The sequence below is a fragment of the Anomalospiza imberbis genome, chromosome 8 (genome assembly GCF_031753505.1).
Source record: "Anomalospiza imberbis isolate Cuckoo-Finch-1a 21T00152 chromosome 8, ASM3175350v1, whole genome shotgun sequence".
NCBI classification, from domain to species: Eukaryota; Metazoa; Chordata; class Aves; order Passeriformes; family Viduidae; genus Anomalospiza; species Anomalospiza imberbis.
Genome location: NC_089688.1, coordinates 31,217,417 through 31,232,877, shown reverse-complemented (window position 1 = coordinate 31,232,877; position 15,461 = coordinate 31,217,417). Strand labels below are relative to the sequence as shown.

The 15,461-nt window shown below is 41.8% G+C and overlaps 2 protein-coding genes across 8 annotated transcripts in view; both read right to left on the bottom strand.

Annotated features, from left to right (window-relative positions):
- Positions 1–1,765: 1,765 nt before the first annotated feature.
- Positions 1,766–5,969, bottom strand: LOC137478386 (ly6/PLAUR domain-containing protein 3-like). Its single transcript, XM_068198259.1, has 3 exons — positions 5,420–5,969; positions 4,510–4,626; positions 1,766–3,975 (listed from the first exon to the last, which is right to left on the bottom strand). The coding sequence occupies exons 1-3, from the start codon at positions 5,472–5,474 to the stop codon at positions 3,770–3,772; spliced, it is 378 nt and encodes a 125-aa protein (XP_068054360.1). The 5' UTR covers positions 5,475–5,969; the 3' UTR covers positions 1,766–3,769.
- Positions 5,970–6,119: 150 nt separating this feature from the next.
- Positions 6,120–15,461, bottom strand: part of TACC2 (transforming acidic coiled-coil containing protein 2) — a 130,556-nt gene continuing 121,214 nt past the window's right edge. For all 7 annotated transcript variants that reach the window (XM_068198251.1, XM_068198255.1, XM_068198257.1 and 4 more), the window contains 5 exons: positions 14,292–14,335; positions 8,762–8,922; positions 8,324–8,430; positions 7,403–7,523; positions 6,120–6,624 (listed from right to left, as the gene is read on the bottom strand). In XM_068198251.1, the coding sequence (XP_068054352.1) occupies positions 6,559–6,624; positions 7,403–7,523; positions 8,324–8,430; positions 8,762–8,922; positions 14,292–14,335 (499 nt within the window). In that variant the 3' untranslated portion in view covers positions 6,120–6,558. The remainder of the gene's footprint in view (positions 6,625–7,402; positions 7,524–8,323; positions 8,431–8,761; positions 8,923–14,291; positions 14,336–15,461) is intronic.

Here is a 15,461-nt window from a genome sequence, read left to right as displayed (position 1 = left end):
CTCAGGTGCTAAGAAAGTTCACATGCACCTACGCCACCAACATGGAGAATTTCTCACTACACTCTTTAACATTAACATTTAACATTGCTATCATTTTTCATTAACATTGTTATCATTTTTCCCCACTCTGTTGTGAGTAAATATGCCACCTCTGAGCATGTCACAAATGTACCAATTAAAAATGCCCCGTGCACTGCTGGCTGTGGGTGATAAGAGGGAGTGTATGTGTATGCAGGCTGATAATCCTGGGCTCCAGGAATTGCACTCAGGAATTCTGATTTCAGAAGCATAAAATTCCTCCCCAAGGGCATGTTACCAACCACAGCCAACAGCTCCGGGCTGAGTCCTGAACATCTGTAGGTCCAGAAAGGTTGAGACCTTTGGAGTGATGCTCACAATGAAATCTGTCACAGCTGGGCTTTCTTTGCACACAAAGACATGGTAACACAGGCTGCAAGCATGGTTTTTGTTTAATCCCTACTGGACAGAAATGCATGACTAAAAGTTCACATGAGGAAAAGAGGTTAAAAAATAAACTGTGGTTTGTGACGCCAAGATGTACTTGGAACTCTCATTAAATTGCACAGCCAGTATTGAGCTGATCTTGTCTGATCTAGATTTTCAAGGCCACAAGAATTGCTTATTCCTCACCAAGAACAAGGGACAACTTGGTACCTTGTACTCACTGTGGAAAAGCCAGGTGTGGATGAACACTGACACAAATTAAATGGCAAATTCTCACTCTTACAGAGAGCTCAAGGCACTCTTCTCAGCTGTGCCCTCCTGAAAAGTCCCAGAGGCTCTGGCTGCCCTTGACAAGACCAGGAAAACAAAGGAATGCTGTTTGTAGAGCCAAAACCAAGAGGATAGAAAGGAATAATGGCAATTATGATTTGGGGTCTAGGTACAACTGAGATTTTCTCTCACTTAGAAATCATGAGTCTTTTTGGAGATCCTTCCTTGGAGGTGAGAGGGCAGAGTTACACTGACACCCAGCACTTACCCAACTGAGCCACTACATAGATCCAGCTGATACAAGAGATGAAAAAGAAGTCCTGTCATTCAGCCTCTCTGCTGTTGACACAGAGGAAGGGAGAAGGAGCCCGTGGCTGCAGCAGGAATTATCCTCAGAACATCCAACTGTCTATTGCACCTGTGACTGGGAATAGCTGTGCACAGACATGGCAACAAAATCCTTAAACTATTTTCTGCATTTTAATGGAGTTTAAAAAATATTCCTTCTATTTTGTTTTTTTTTTTTTAATTTATCTGTGTTTGTCTTCCTGTCAACACTTATGCCAAAAACCATCACGAAACCACTCTAAAACACTAATCCACAAAAACGGTTCATCCTTCCTAGATATCCACATGCGGGCACACCTCAGGGTCATAATTGGGCAGGAAAAATGTCCTTTTTTTTGCTGTAAAAAGCAAAGCAGAGCCCGTGATGAGCTGGGAGGCAGGACTGGATGGAGGCGGTGCGAGCTGCCTGAAGATCCCAGTCCTGGCTGCTGTCAGGAATGACAGATGGTGTTTGTCAAGAGGATAGAGATTTACCTTCTTATTTTACCATGGAAATGTAGCAGCAAGAACACTACCAACATCCACTATTTTATCCAACAGATTTAAGATATATATCCCACATTAAAAAAAAAAAAACAAACAAAACAACAAAGCCCAACAGGATTCCTGCAGGAAAACAGAGCGCCAGATGCAGCTGGAAATCCCAATTAAAAGAAGCAGTTGTGTTTACCAAGAGACAATGTCAGCCATTGCATGTAATTTATTTTCTCATTAAGGAAATGCACTGAGCACATACAGAGATTACATTCAATACAGATTTATCATTACAGAACCATACGAAGATAAAGATACAATCAATACCTGCTTTCTGTAGCAGAAGATACTGAAGGAACTGCTTCAAGCTGAGAATGAAATGAAAAATACTTACACCAATTTAAGTGATTTTTATACCAATGAGACGCTGGAGTCCAAATTAACATTCTCAGCCAAGGTCTGCTGCATTGTTGCAATCTTTATATCCAACAGCTTTATCAGACTGGTGCCTAGAGACTAAAAGTAGACCAAACTGCCTTGTCTGAGCCCACCTGAACAAAACCCCAGGAGAATCCAGCCAGTCTGAAGCCACAACCTACATGAGATGATGGAAGGATCCACACTGGGGAAAGAACACAGTGAAACAAGGAGACAGCTCAGCCCCTGTGACAGCCACAAGGCAGGCAAGGGTTACACTCTGCAGGGAGGGCTCACTGATTGACCTTGCAGCAGCTCTAGAGTTTGCAACCTGAATACAATTTTGGTCAATGTGAAGAATTCTACTACACACTGCCCAGAACTGATTTTTCAAAGAATTATACTGAAAAAAGTCACAACACAAAGCTAGGGGGAAAACTACTTTGCCACGTATTTTGTGAGTTCCATAGATTTGATGACCTAACCTTTTTCCTACTTGGCAACTAAAACTAGAACTGGAAAGACCACCTCTATTTCAGTTACACCAGCTGGACTTTCAGCCAATCCTGTGCATGTTGTGTGCCAGGGGTTGGACCAGGTCATCACAGCTGGACATTAAAATCTACAGATATCACTCATCTGCTTGCCTGGCGCTCTGAGTTTTGGATCAAAGGAGGCAGTGATGCACAATGCCTTCTACTATGTGACCCCTTCTAGATCATTTACTTGGTAAACTTGCCATGAATGGGTTTATTAAAAATATTGATTTAGTCCCTCTTTACACCTCTAAAGACCTCCAAGTAATTTCATTCACTTTGCAAAATTAAAAGGATACATAAACCACCTCAACTCAATCACATCACTGAAGGGGGAGACGTGTACAGATATATACATTCTTACTCTCAGAGCCTGCAGCTTAGAGCAGTGGAGAATTATTTACATAACTGAAACCTCAAGAATTAAAAACTCAAGTTATAATTTGCCTACAAGACAGGGATTAATCAGTTGTTTTTAAAACCTGCAGGGGAGACAGATTGAGCCAATCTTTGGATGGAGTACCAGTTCAAAAACAACTTCCAAGCTCTTAGTTTTTCTTCTTCTTCTGACGCTGTGGTAAAATTCTCAAAGGATCAGAAAAGAGAGGACTGGAAGGTGTTTTTTTCCAAGGAAATACACACAAGCATAGAACCATTGAATGATTTGGGTTGGAAGGGACCTTAAAGACCATCCAGCCCCCCTGTCAGGAACATATCATATACAACAGAACATACCTCCATGCATTATTCTCTTAATGACCTTCTCTTACCAGTTTGTATTAATACTAAATCATCTGTATTTCAAGTTTCCTTTTGTCCAGTATGCCAATGTACTCTGAAAGATTAACTTGCTTGTTAGAATTTTCAGTCACTTTGTGCTTGAAAATTTCAAAGCATGAAAACTCAAAAGCTTGCTTTTGAGTATCTGCCAACAGTAAGAAGTATTTGGGAGACATTTGCCAGTTACCTTGCTACCAGGATACCTGCAGCAAAAATTTCTCCTTATCCAAATGGCAGGAAAATGTTATTTATTTGCCCAATCAACCCCTCAGGATAAGCAACAGGGCAGAGTTTCTTACAGAGATCAAGACCTATTTAGCAGATGAAACAATTTTTCTCTAAACATCTGTCAGGTCTTCCTACAGCTTTTTGCCTAGTGAGATATATGGTACATGGAGCAATGTGATTAGGACATATTATCATCCCTTGCTAAGAAGGCAGAGTTGTTGCTTCAGGATACTCTGTTTTCTTCTTCCCCCTCATGTCAGCTTCAACAAGGGCTGCCAGAGCAGAGTGAGGATGAGGAGGGAGAGGCAGCTGCTGGGGCTGCTGACCCTGGGAGCCAGGCTCTTGGCGTTGCAGTTGTTGGAGTAGCAGCAGTGCACGCTCACCCCGGGCGCCCTCGATCCGTCCCGCCTGGCGCGCTCGCAGAAGGACCTGAACGAGCAGGACTTCATGATGCCACCTGCAACAGAGCCACAGTGAGCCCAGAGGGCTGCAAACGGCCCCCAGCACCAGCCTGACCACCCAGCACTGAGCACCAGCCTCGGGTCTGGCTGCTCCTCACAAGTAAATGAACACCACCACAAGGCAGCACACCAACAGCTCCCACTGAAATAACTCGAGTTTTTAATCTTAGAGGCAACTGGTGCAGCTTAAATATCTTTGGATGTGCCCAAGTGCAGGGGCTCCATAGCTTCTTTTCCATCCTCATTTCCAGCTAAGTCACTTAAGTAGAAAGTGGGAAATACTGAAAATGCTTCTTTCCAGCTTTCCCACAGAGTGGAAGCAGCTCATTGTGGCACACCGACAAATCATTCCCAGGGGAATTTTGTGTCAACAAAACTAGGATTGAGATTTATTAGTGGGGTTTATTTTGAGAGGAGACATTTACTTATGGCCTTCTCCTTAACTTACTATGCACTCTTCTCTTTCCACCACTGGTTATTTATTTCTTTTGTGACAAATGTATCAAGTCTGACACGTTCGTGACACTTACTTGCTTGTCCTCTAATGACTGCACAGGCATCTGCATGGCCTGGACACTGCTGACTTCCTTGTCTGTTGCAGTCATCATCACTAGAACCTACACAGGTGTAACACTGCAGTGCTTCACCTGGGTGGAGGGAGAAGAGACCATGTAGAATTTATAAGAAGTATTTAAAAATATCAATCTTTCTAGTATGGTTTCGAGCATACATTAAAAAAAATGCAAAAAAGCTTGGGAAAATCCAAAGCTTCTGCAAATCTTATCAATGTTTTTTTTTTTTTTTAGAAGTGGTTCAGATATTTATCAAAAAACAGTAATAAAAAATCAACCCCAGATTATTTAGTTGTTATAATCTGCATTTAAAATAATACAACAAACATTTGATATTCTGTAACTGCACCCATATCTTCTCGTAACACTTTCAGAGCAGAGCACAAAAGTTGTTTCTTTCCCCCTCCATCCTGATCTTTGGTCCACAGTACCATGAAAAAGCACATTGTATACACATAAAAATCTTACAATGATCCAAAAAGTATAAATTCTCCTAAAGTATCAATTCAGCTGTAAAGCACAACAGTGTATCTTGAGTTTTGCTCTTGTTGAAACACCACAACCATATCTCAATCCTCATTCTTTTCCTTGCCTCAAACTACACGTTATTTTCAAAGGCAAGCATGAATTTGAAAGATATTTCTAACACCACACTCCCACCCTTGCTATCAGTGGGGACATGTGAATCTTTCAGCACACGCATTTATCCTTACTGAGGTGCAGTTCTGTGCTGCTAACCACACACACAAAATGACCTGAAACCAACCCAAACCAAGAGAGGAGCCCAGAACAGCGAAGAGGCTCAGCCATGCCTGAGGTAGCAAATGCAAATGAAGTAAAAAAAGGAAAGAAAAAGGAGCTGACTTACTTTTGAGGACAAAAAGGGAGCTGACAAGAATCAGGCTGAAGACTGTCCACATCATGGGGATCCAAGAGATGCACCATTAGGCAAAGAAAGCAGTTTGTTTGCTATTAGAGCCTTAATGCTTCTCCTCCACCCCTAATCCTGTGCAGAGGATAACTTACAGGATAAAGAGGTGTTCAAGAGTGCTACTTATGGAGCTTATTCTGGCTGCACCTCTGATCACACCAACTTCATCTCCACCAGCCCAGCAGGCAAATTCTTCCAGGAGCAGGAAACGATTCACCTTTCAGTGCCAGACATGCTGAAAAACCATGCTGTCACCACATGCCACAGCCTCCGACTCCTCCAACAGCCTCATTACATTTGCCCATGGGATTTGCTGGATCAGGGTCAGAGCATTAAACATTTTGGAGGATTAAGCCTTGAGACTTGAGTGGTCCAAATCCAACACATAGACACACATATATATATATTTAGAGACATTAAGATATAGACCTAGATATGTGCACATAAGCAGCAGACTCTTGTGACCCACAAAGTGTTCCAAGCAGCGACCCATGAAGTGCTTTCTGTGGAGGAATTAATTCCCAAGAGCATCTGGTGCTGAAATAAGCAAGTGAAGGACACAAAAGAGAGCCATACTTATCTTCAACTTTCAACGAAAAAATTTATTTACAATAGAGAATTTCATTTGTGACATGCATTTTCCTTTTTTTTTTTTTTCAGATTTTATTTTACAAATCAGCAAATGCAGATAAAGTTTACATTCCTTAAGGCAAGAGTCCCCATGCAAGTAATACGTGTTTCTATTAAATCCAAAAGACATCCAACATGGGAACTCATGTACAAAGGGAAGGCTAGGATCAGCAATTTGTAATTTCATAGAGAACTTGACAATCTCCCTGATACAGGAACTTTGAGATCAACTTGCTATGAATTATACTATGAAAATGCAAACAATAGCAAGAAATTCTGATAGTCATCTTAGTACTGCATACAATTAAATCAACTTTATTTAGAAAGAAAATACAGTAGTGCATACGAAAAAGTGAAAATATAACCTGTCCACATAAATGTATGGACATCAGTGTGCCAATGGTCATATTGCACTCAATATCGAAGTCCAGAAATTTGGTTAAAAGTTAGCTTTTCCCCATTTTGGCTATCAGTTCATCACAAATCTTTGTTAATTCTTCTATCTCTTTATTCTGGAAAATAAAATATGAAGTATTATGAAAAGGATTGTTGCATTAAGATGAGGGTTTTTTTTTAATTTTAATGTTATCTAACTAGTGGAAGAGGTGTGGGAAAATTAACTTTTCTCATATGCTGAGAACAGGAGATCTATACATATAGATAAATGTGCATATATAGTACAACTAAGTGTTCATATTCATAGTACAGCTACATGCATTCAAACAAATGCTTCCTTTCCTCCAAATACAGCTCCTCCAGTTTTAATAAATCAAATTTAGCACCAAAGCAGACAGCTTCACAGCAGTCATTCCCAGCACACCACAATAATACATAGTGGAAATTTGTTTCTAGGCTGCACTTTTCTATTTTTTTAAATTATTTTCATTATTTTCACCCTGCCTTGCAGAGCTGCAAGCAAGGACGAGCTGTTCTATGCCAAAGCAAGCTCCCTTGGCTGAGCCAGAGAAGACAGAGTTATAAATAGGCATTTCCTACAGACACGTTGGAATTAGCACTGGAATTACAGATAGCACTAAAAAGGGAAACAGAACCTGAGAGAAAAACTAAAGCAAGGTCTGAAACCTGGGAACTGAAGCAAACCAAGGTCTGGGCTGCAGAAGTGCATCCCAAGCTCTGGCCAAGGCTGAGCCAGCCCCAAACACTTGGGCTCAAATCACACCTGGGGCACACAGGGGGGTTTTGCCTTAAAATTTGGGGAGAGCTGCTGTCCCCAAGGCCAGGGAGCTGCAGGACAATCCTCAGGCAGAGCTCGGCTCCTGATTTATTTACCTTTTGTTCCAGTGTTCTCTCCAAGGCATCCACTTTGAGCTGCTCCTTCCGAAGGCTGGCCTGGTACGCTGCCTGCTCCTGCTGGGCCTTGCCTCTCACTTGTGCAATTTCAGCATTGGCTCTGCAAAAAAACACAGGCTTTGGTCACATCATGTTCTCACAGGAAAGGGCAGAGGGTGGACACACCTTAACAAATGGGGGGAAGAGGGCAAGGCTGCCTTCTGCACATCTTGGGTATATTCTGAGACTCATCTCCAAACACTTTTCATAACCCCCTCTCTTGCTCAGCAGGGGCTGCAGAGTCTTTTCTTCCTGTCTGTGTTGCTTCCTTCATGCTTCTGCCAGATACCTCTGCTGGAGTCCCAAATATGACTCAGAAGTGTTTTATGGCAGTTTCCAAATCTGATCTCCAGTTCACGGGACTGTACTATGAGTCCTGAACATGATCCCTTGAAATGCTTAACTGGTCACTATATGGAAATCTCGAAAAAAGAAACTGGCTACTGGCTTCTTTCTTGATCCTCCCATGAAAATACATTAAACAAATATAAAGACATTAGCTAAATATAGAAATTTAAGGTGTTCTGTATGGTCAGGAGCTGGAAGAAACACCAGCACACTGCAGAAATTCTCATTGTTGCATTCTTTCCACCCTCTATCACAGAGCAGCCTCTGCTTTGCATATTGCAGGAGCAGTCTGGGATGTGAGGTCCAGCCATGGGAATCCTTCTGCAGCATGAACTCCTGAAAAAATGTGTACAATCCATGCACCAGCCCTGGAAGTGTCCAAGGCCAGGTTGGACAGGGCTTGGGGCAACTTGGCATAGTGGAAAGTGTCCTTGCCCATGGCAGGGGGTGGAACAAGATAGTTTTAGGATCCCTTCCAACCCAAACCATTCTGTGAATCCATGACTCAATTACCTGTCCAGTTTTTCCTCAGCATGAATTTTGAGTGCCTGATACCTCTGCTCCTCCTTCTTCACTCGTGACAAATATTCCTGCGCGCACTTCTTCAACACTTCTTCATTCTTAAAAGAGAAGATGACATCAAATTTAATCCAAGAGGTTAAAACACAGGACAGGCACTTGTTTGTGGGAGTCACACACGGCTGTTTGAAGGGCTGCAGTCCAACACTGACCCCTGAAAGAGAGTACTGCAAAATGCAAAGAGGTTTACAATTTTTCTGTTTGCATTTGATAGCTGGCCGCAATCCTTCACCTGAGGACTATGGTTTGTCCTGCAGAATATCAGAATCAGCTGGAAACACAAGCCCTGCCTTCTGTTCAGCAGCACAGCACATTCTGGTCCACAGAATCTGCTCAGCTCTGCTCTTTAAAGGAGATGTTAAGGTGACTCACCTTCCGAAACCCCTCCAGGACTTCTTTCATCTTCTCGTATCTCCTGAAAAGATCCGCCAGGGATTTCTCCACTGAGTTCAGATCGGCCAGAGCTTGCTCCTTCTCCACTATGAGCTGCTGAACAGTGTGGTGGGAGACAGACTTCTCTCTCTGTTCATCCTCTGAAAGAAGAGAGGGGTAGAGAAAAGAGAGGTTTTCAGAAGGGTTAACAGGAGTAAGTCCACTGATTTCACTATCATCTACATTTTCTACTACACTCTGCCCTATTTGAGTATTAGTAAGTTTACAGGATCCAGAAAAGTCAGATTTATACAAAGACACAAGCCTGTTTAGGAAAACAGTTGCTAAATACAGTGACATTGAAATATTTTGATGTTGGGGGAAAATGTGAATGTATCTCTGTACTGATGGTTTCTTCACTCTGAACTCGGCTGTTCCCATGAAAAGGCAGGTGCTGGATTTCCCCTCTTTGCCTGAAGATGCACTAGCTGTAGGACATTTATGCACATTCCTAGCACTGGCCACAAGTTATTTACCATTGTTGATAAATGCCTGTCATCTCCTGGCACCTTCTAAACCTGCACAAACAAGGCACTTTGTTCAGTGGAATTCAATTCTTCCCTTGGAAAAGCAGTGTTTTACCAGCTCTCAGGACTGCTGGAGCAAGAGGCAGAAAGGAAATCTAACAGTAGACAGACTTCCTAAGTGTAAAAAAACCTGCAAAAAACATCTGCCAAGCTCCTCCTGTGTACAGTTAAATTTGAGCAAGGGATGGTGGGAAGAACGTAACAGGAATACAAATCCATATAGAGGAGGAATGTTCAAGGGAACTGACCTCAAGATAAGTTGGAATATCCACATAACACTGGAAGAAAAGGTCTGGCATTGTCTTCCAAAATGCTGCATTGTTTCTTTCACATCCTAAACTATGATTCTTGTGCCCATGTTTTAAGGGTTACTTACTTTGAATGATACTGAAAAGGAAAACCCACCCACAAAACACAGCAGTTTAATATTACCACTTTCCTTGGTTTATGATAGAAACTAAAATAAGGTAAAAAGCTCTCCTGTGGAAAAAGCATGGGGCATTTTACAATGTACAACTTTTTATTTGGGCCTTTATATTGGGAAACATAAAGAACTAAACAAGTTTGGGGGTTTTATTTGAATAGAAGATTTAATCTGAATTATTTATAGTGCTGGTCAGCTCCAAAATGCCAAAGCTGATACTGTCAATTCCCAAACTGAGATTCATCTCTTCCTTTTGCATATTCCATCCAAAAAAGACACATTTTTGTTGGCCTGAACAAGGCTAGAGCAGAGATGATGCCATGCTGTGCATCAGCTCCTGGGCTCCTCTGCTCACCCCTGACAGCACCTGGCTGGGGCAGAGCCTGACCTGAGCTTATTTTGTTCTGTGTGATACAAAAGATGAAAAGAACCAGAGAAGTTCTCAGGAACTGCTTGTAACACCTTTATTTTACTGGTGAACAAACACCTTTGACATGGCAGAGAAGCCCAGAGCCCTGTAATACAACATCACTTGGATATATTTAACGCTTTATTAAAAATAAACATTCTTTTTCTATTTTGCTTTCTTAGAGACACTGTATTCCTCTGCAATGTCAAAATTATTGTGTTCTCAATTAAAACAAAAATTATCTGTCATCTTTTGTTTATTTTTCTAAACCTCAGAGGCTGTGTCCTTGTGTTCCAGCACTAGATTTGTTTAATCATGCTGGAGATTACACCCTGCTGACATAATTCCAAACCCTTTCCTGGCAGGATCCTGTTCTCTGGCAACACCTCTGTCACTGCAGCTCCAGGCAGGGCAAGAGATCCATTTGCATCCTCATCCAAAATATTTTCATTTTAATGCCACATCCCTAGTTTTTGTGAGACTGTTGCCTGAGGTATTTTAGCAACTTCCTTACTTGCTTCCAGGGTGATCAGGAAGTTAGTAATTCATGTCACACTCCCTCACCACTGCTGAGCTCCTCCTCTTCCTCCCAGCACATCCTCAGCTGGATCAGCTCCTCCAACACTCAATCCCCAGCACCATTTAAACTCACTCATGGGAAACTGGGGCAAATGTCACAGAATCACAGAATGGTTTGGGTTGGAAGGTGCCTTAAAGCTCATTTAGTTCCACCCCCTGCCATGGGCAGGGACACCTCCCACTAGACCAGGCTGCTCCAAGGCCGGTCCAAGTGATGCTCCCAAACCAAAGTGCTTAAATACAACAAAAGGCAGAAACATGGCTGGGAGGGAACTAGAGTTTTATGTGATATTTTCATAAAATCACAGAATGGTTTGGGTTGGGAAGGACCTTCCATTTTCTAAGACTATGATTTAGTTTCAATAAAATGTGCTGATAATAGTCTGCCAGTCAAATCTTAGATAATCTAACACATCCTTAAATCTAAATACATTTATGAGGTTATGTGATCAAAATATTTGAATTAAATGACTTCCACGTCTGTAACACACCCTGCCCAGGGCTCACCAACAATCACAGCAGTATGCTCAGGACTAACACTACCCAAATGGACAGAATCAGAGCAGCACCCCGGCAGATCCGCGTTCAGGCTCAGCTCACCACTACTCACACGACTTAATGGGAATGCAGCAAACAGAGAACAAAAGCAAAAGAAACTAAAGATGCAAAATGCTGGTGTGAAAGTTGGTGAAAAGCTTTACTTACCAGGCTTGCCTGTTTTGTTTTTGCAAGCAAATAGCAAGAAGCAACGAAAACGGAAGCAAAATAGAAAAATCGGGAATTGTTAGGAAAGCAGCAAATAAGTAATGCAACAACCTGTAATGCACAAAGCATAACATCTGTTTGTTTTTCACAAGGAGAATCTCATCATGTATTCAAATGTAAAGAAATAAAAAATCTCATCATGTAAATCTCATAAATCTCATAATGTATTCGAATGTAAAAATAAGGTTACATTTTTAACAGGGAAAAAAAAACCCAACAAACCAACATTAGAAACCTGTCAGTGAAAAGGAATTGGGGTGGGGATTTTGGCTGTGAGCCAGGTGTGTGCAGGGAACACTGGGGTCACCCAGGCTCTGCTCCCTGGCTGTCAGAGCAAACATGGGCACCAAGCACAAAGCAGCAGCACAGCCTGGTCTTTCCTCTCCCCCACTCCTCAGTGTAAATTAAGGAGAAATTCTTAGGGGTTGAAGCAAGGTTGAGGGGTTTAAGGAGAAATTGTTAGCGGTTGAGGCAAGTGTAAGAAAAAAAAAGGGAAAAAAAAAAGATAAAGCACAAGTGAAAAAATACAAGAAGTGACACTAAACAGGGATCTCCACACTGGCAGCTTGCACAGTGTGGCAGGAAGTAATCACAGCAGCTAAGCTGGGTAATTTTGGGTTCCATATATGTACGACAGCAAATACTGAACCTTCCACAGCCCTTGGAATCAAAGGCAATTGCTGTTTGCAATGCACATTTTTCAGTGCCTTTAGAAGCAAACATAGGCAGTCATATATTGTTAATATAGGATATTTTCAGTATTCATTATGCACACACCAGCCTAGAAAAAGCTCAGCAGGACCTATCAACCTCACTGAATATTCATCAAAGGGACTGGTGAAATTGGTTTATGTGCAGTGCCCTTCTAACAGGGCTGTATAAATAGTTCAGAAGGGTTAAATGATGAACAGAAACAGCACAGGCACTTCTTTTGTTAAGATGCATATTCTGCTTTAGCACTGAGGCATTACTGGGATAACAGGTCACCGAAGTACATGCAAATAACAAACACACATTTTCCTCCACATGTGGCATTCGGATGAGCGAATTCCTTTATTGGAAGGGACAGCAATTTACAAGAAATGGCATGACAAAGTGGGACAATTAGATCAGAAATTTACATTAAATGCAGGGAGAAGCCTCACATTTAACGTATTACCATGCTGTAGGATTTGCATACTGCTCTAATTAACACAGAAAGGATGACCTCTATGTTGCTGATGTTGGTTCAGTTCCTTTGCAAACGGCCAGCAAATTAAATTTGTCATAGCCATAGCCCTTAAAAACTCACCACAGAACACCTGAGAGGCTCTGATATTCTGAATCTGAAGTTTAAAGATCTATTTACTCATAGTCAGTGGCTCAATACTTACTGAACCTTCATTTCTTTGCAACAAGAGGAAGTGGCAAGGGTGGAATGTACCATGTACACCAAGGCCTCTGCCTCAGGATTCCTATTCTGTATCTTACTGTTCCATTGCAGTCTTAAAATCTTTTTTTTTTTTTCAATCTGCTTCTCAAAATAGAATTCTAATTGATCTGTTGTTAACTGTACGCATAGATTGGAGAAAAAAGGACAGGTGTGTCTGTAGGACTGGCCAGGCTCAGGGTGGAAGCCACAGCAGGGTATATTTACTGTAAACCAAAATGAAATAAGTTCTCTGCATACTCTGGTCACTCCTGCTTGAACACTTGCATGATGACAATGACAGACCATGTCAGAAGGCAGCACACTGGCTCAGCTGTACATACAAAAGGCAATGGAGGCATAACACCAGAGAGAATGAAGCCTGGCATATTATTAGTGTTTATTAATCATTATTATTTATATTTCATTATTACTTTAGTTATTATAGTTGTCATTCTCGTATAATTTATTTGTAGGTCCATTTTACCCTTCACGTGAAAGAAGGCTGGGATGTCTCCCAGTGGCCAAGAAATCCAGGAAGGCAGCAGAAGCACCGGACACTGGTGCTCCTCTGAGCAACTCTGGCCTTGGAGCTCCCAAAATTCCACTCAGCCATTTGCCTTTCTGGGAAACAGCTGGAGCTGAAGCAGTACAAGGCAGCACAAGCCACTGGTGCTTTCTATAGCCAGACTAATAAAAAGAGCTTTAGAAATCTTACAGGAGGCTTTAAAATCACATCCCAGGGGCCAGAGCTCACGTGCCAAGGAACCACATGAGCCCTGCAACCTTTGGGTTTGAAGTGCTACTGAGCACAGGGGTTTTTACCTGTGGGACATGCTGTTAGCAAAGGTGTTTTCTAATTACTGAGAGGCAAAACTTGTCACAATTTAGACTTGAAAGGAGACCCCTGTGTCAGTAAGTAACTGGGGGGGTGGATTGGGCACTTGTAACCTCCCAGCTGGGACTGGAGTTAATCTCGGTTTTGTTCTGATCGATGCACTTAGCACAGATAATCCCTGTTGTTGTGAAGAGCTAAGTTTGGTATCTGCCATTAAGCAGCTGCAAGCTGATGCTTAAGGGGTTTTTAGGTCACTGAAAGTCTCTCCTGGAGAAACCCATGAATTTGAACCTGTTTCCTATGGGCCAGTTTGCTCTGCTGCAGAAGGGAAAGCCCTGAGCTCTCCGTGTTACCTGAACTGCCCGGGGGCTGCTGGCTGTGAGACGAGGCCCTGACTTTTCCTTTTCTGGTGTCCTCAGATGCATTCACAATTCCCTGCAGCATCAGCAGATGCAGCCAGCATCAAAATGAAGCCCACAGACTTCAACCAGGGAACATACTTCACAGGAGGAATACCTACCTATCATCTGAGCAATCGTCTTCTCATATTCCGAAACTATTTTTCTGTAAGAGGGGAAAACAAAAAAAGAAAAACTTTTGGCAAACAACATCATTGCTCATGCTTACTTAGCAAATAACACTAGCAGAAACCGAACTGTGGTGCTTTTAAGAGATACAGAACCCCATCACACTTTTATATGTTCTTTATTGCCCAAATAACAAATAAAACTGACAATTTTAACACTGCACCTGATTTTTAACTCTCCATGGAAATCAGTAAAGGTGAGGGGAGGAAGAAGAGAGTGCTCTGGAACAGATTCTGTTTTTTGAAACATCACATATCGTGATTATAAACATAATTACACCGGCCTAACTCAAGAATTACTAAGAGCCTGATTTTTCCATTACTTTCTCCCCTCTTCTCCAAATTTGTGTTGGTTTGTTTTTAATATTAACTTCAAGCAAACTTATAATTGGTAGCAAGTAAACCTAACAGGAGTAGTGTTGACTATCATCTAAGATGTAGCTCATCTTCTAAATTAATCTTCTTATGATTAAGTGATTCACTACCACTTAAAAGAACAAGATCAAAATATTCAACTATGTAGCACAAAATCCATCATGTCCCATTTCCCAAATCTGTTTTTGAAGCAGAGGTGGCAAAATTCTACTTTTTAGACTGTTTTATTTCATATACTCACGGTAGGCTTTGAATTTCCTTCTTGAAAAGAGGTTAGCCAAAATAAGCAGATTAAATGTGATTTAGAAAGATGATCCATCCCTTCCCAGAGCCAAATAAAGCTAATGAAATGAGACTAGCTTGATCTCTGCTTTGATTCATGAGCCACGCAGGACCGTCTACAAAAAACAAAATTACCTCACACTTCATCTGGTGGATGTTCAAAACAGCTCACTGGAGTTGGAACACACCTCTTTTGAAACTCACTTTCACTTGCTTTTAGAGCTCTGCTGCAGTTGGTGAGGTTACAGAAAGGATGTGGTAATAAAAGTCAGTAAGGAAAGGAGAAACTTGCAGAGCTCCCAAAAAACAACCACAGTAACTCCAGAACTGCCTCAAATCTGAATCACAGACAGAGCCCAGAGGCCTGAGAAGGCCACCTGGCCTTAAGATCAGCAGCATCTCCCCTGCCCTGGTCCTGCAGAGCACTCAAAGAACAGGGGCTCTAAC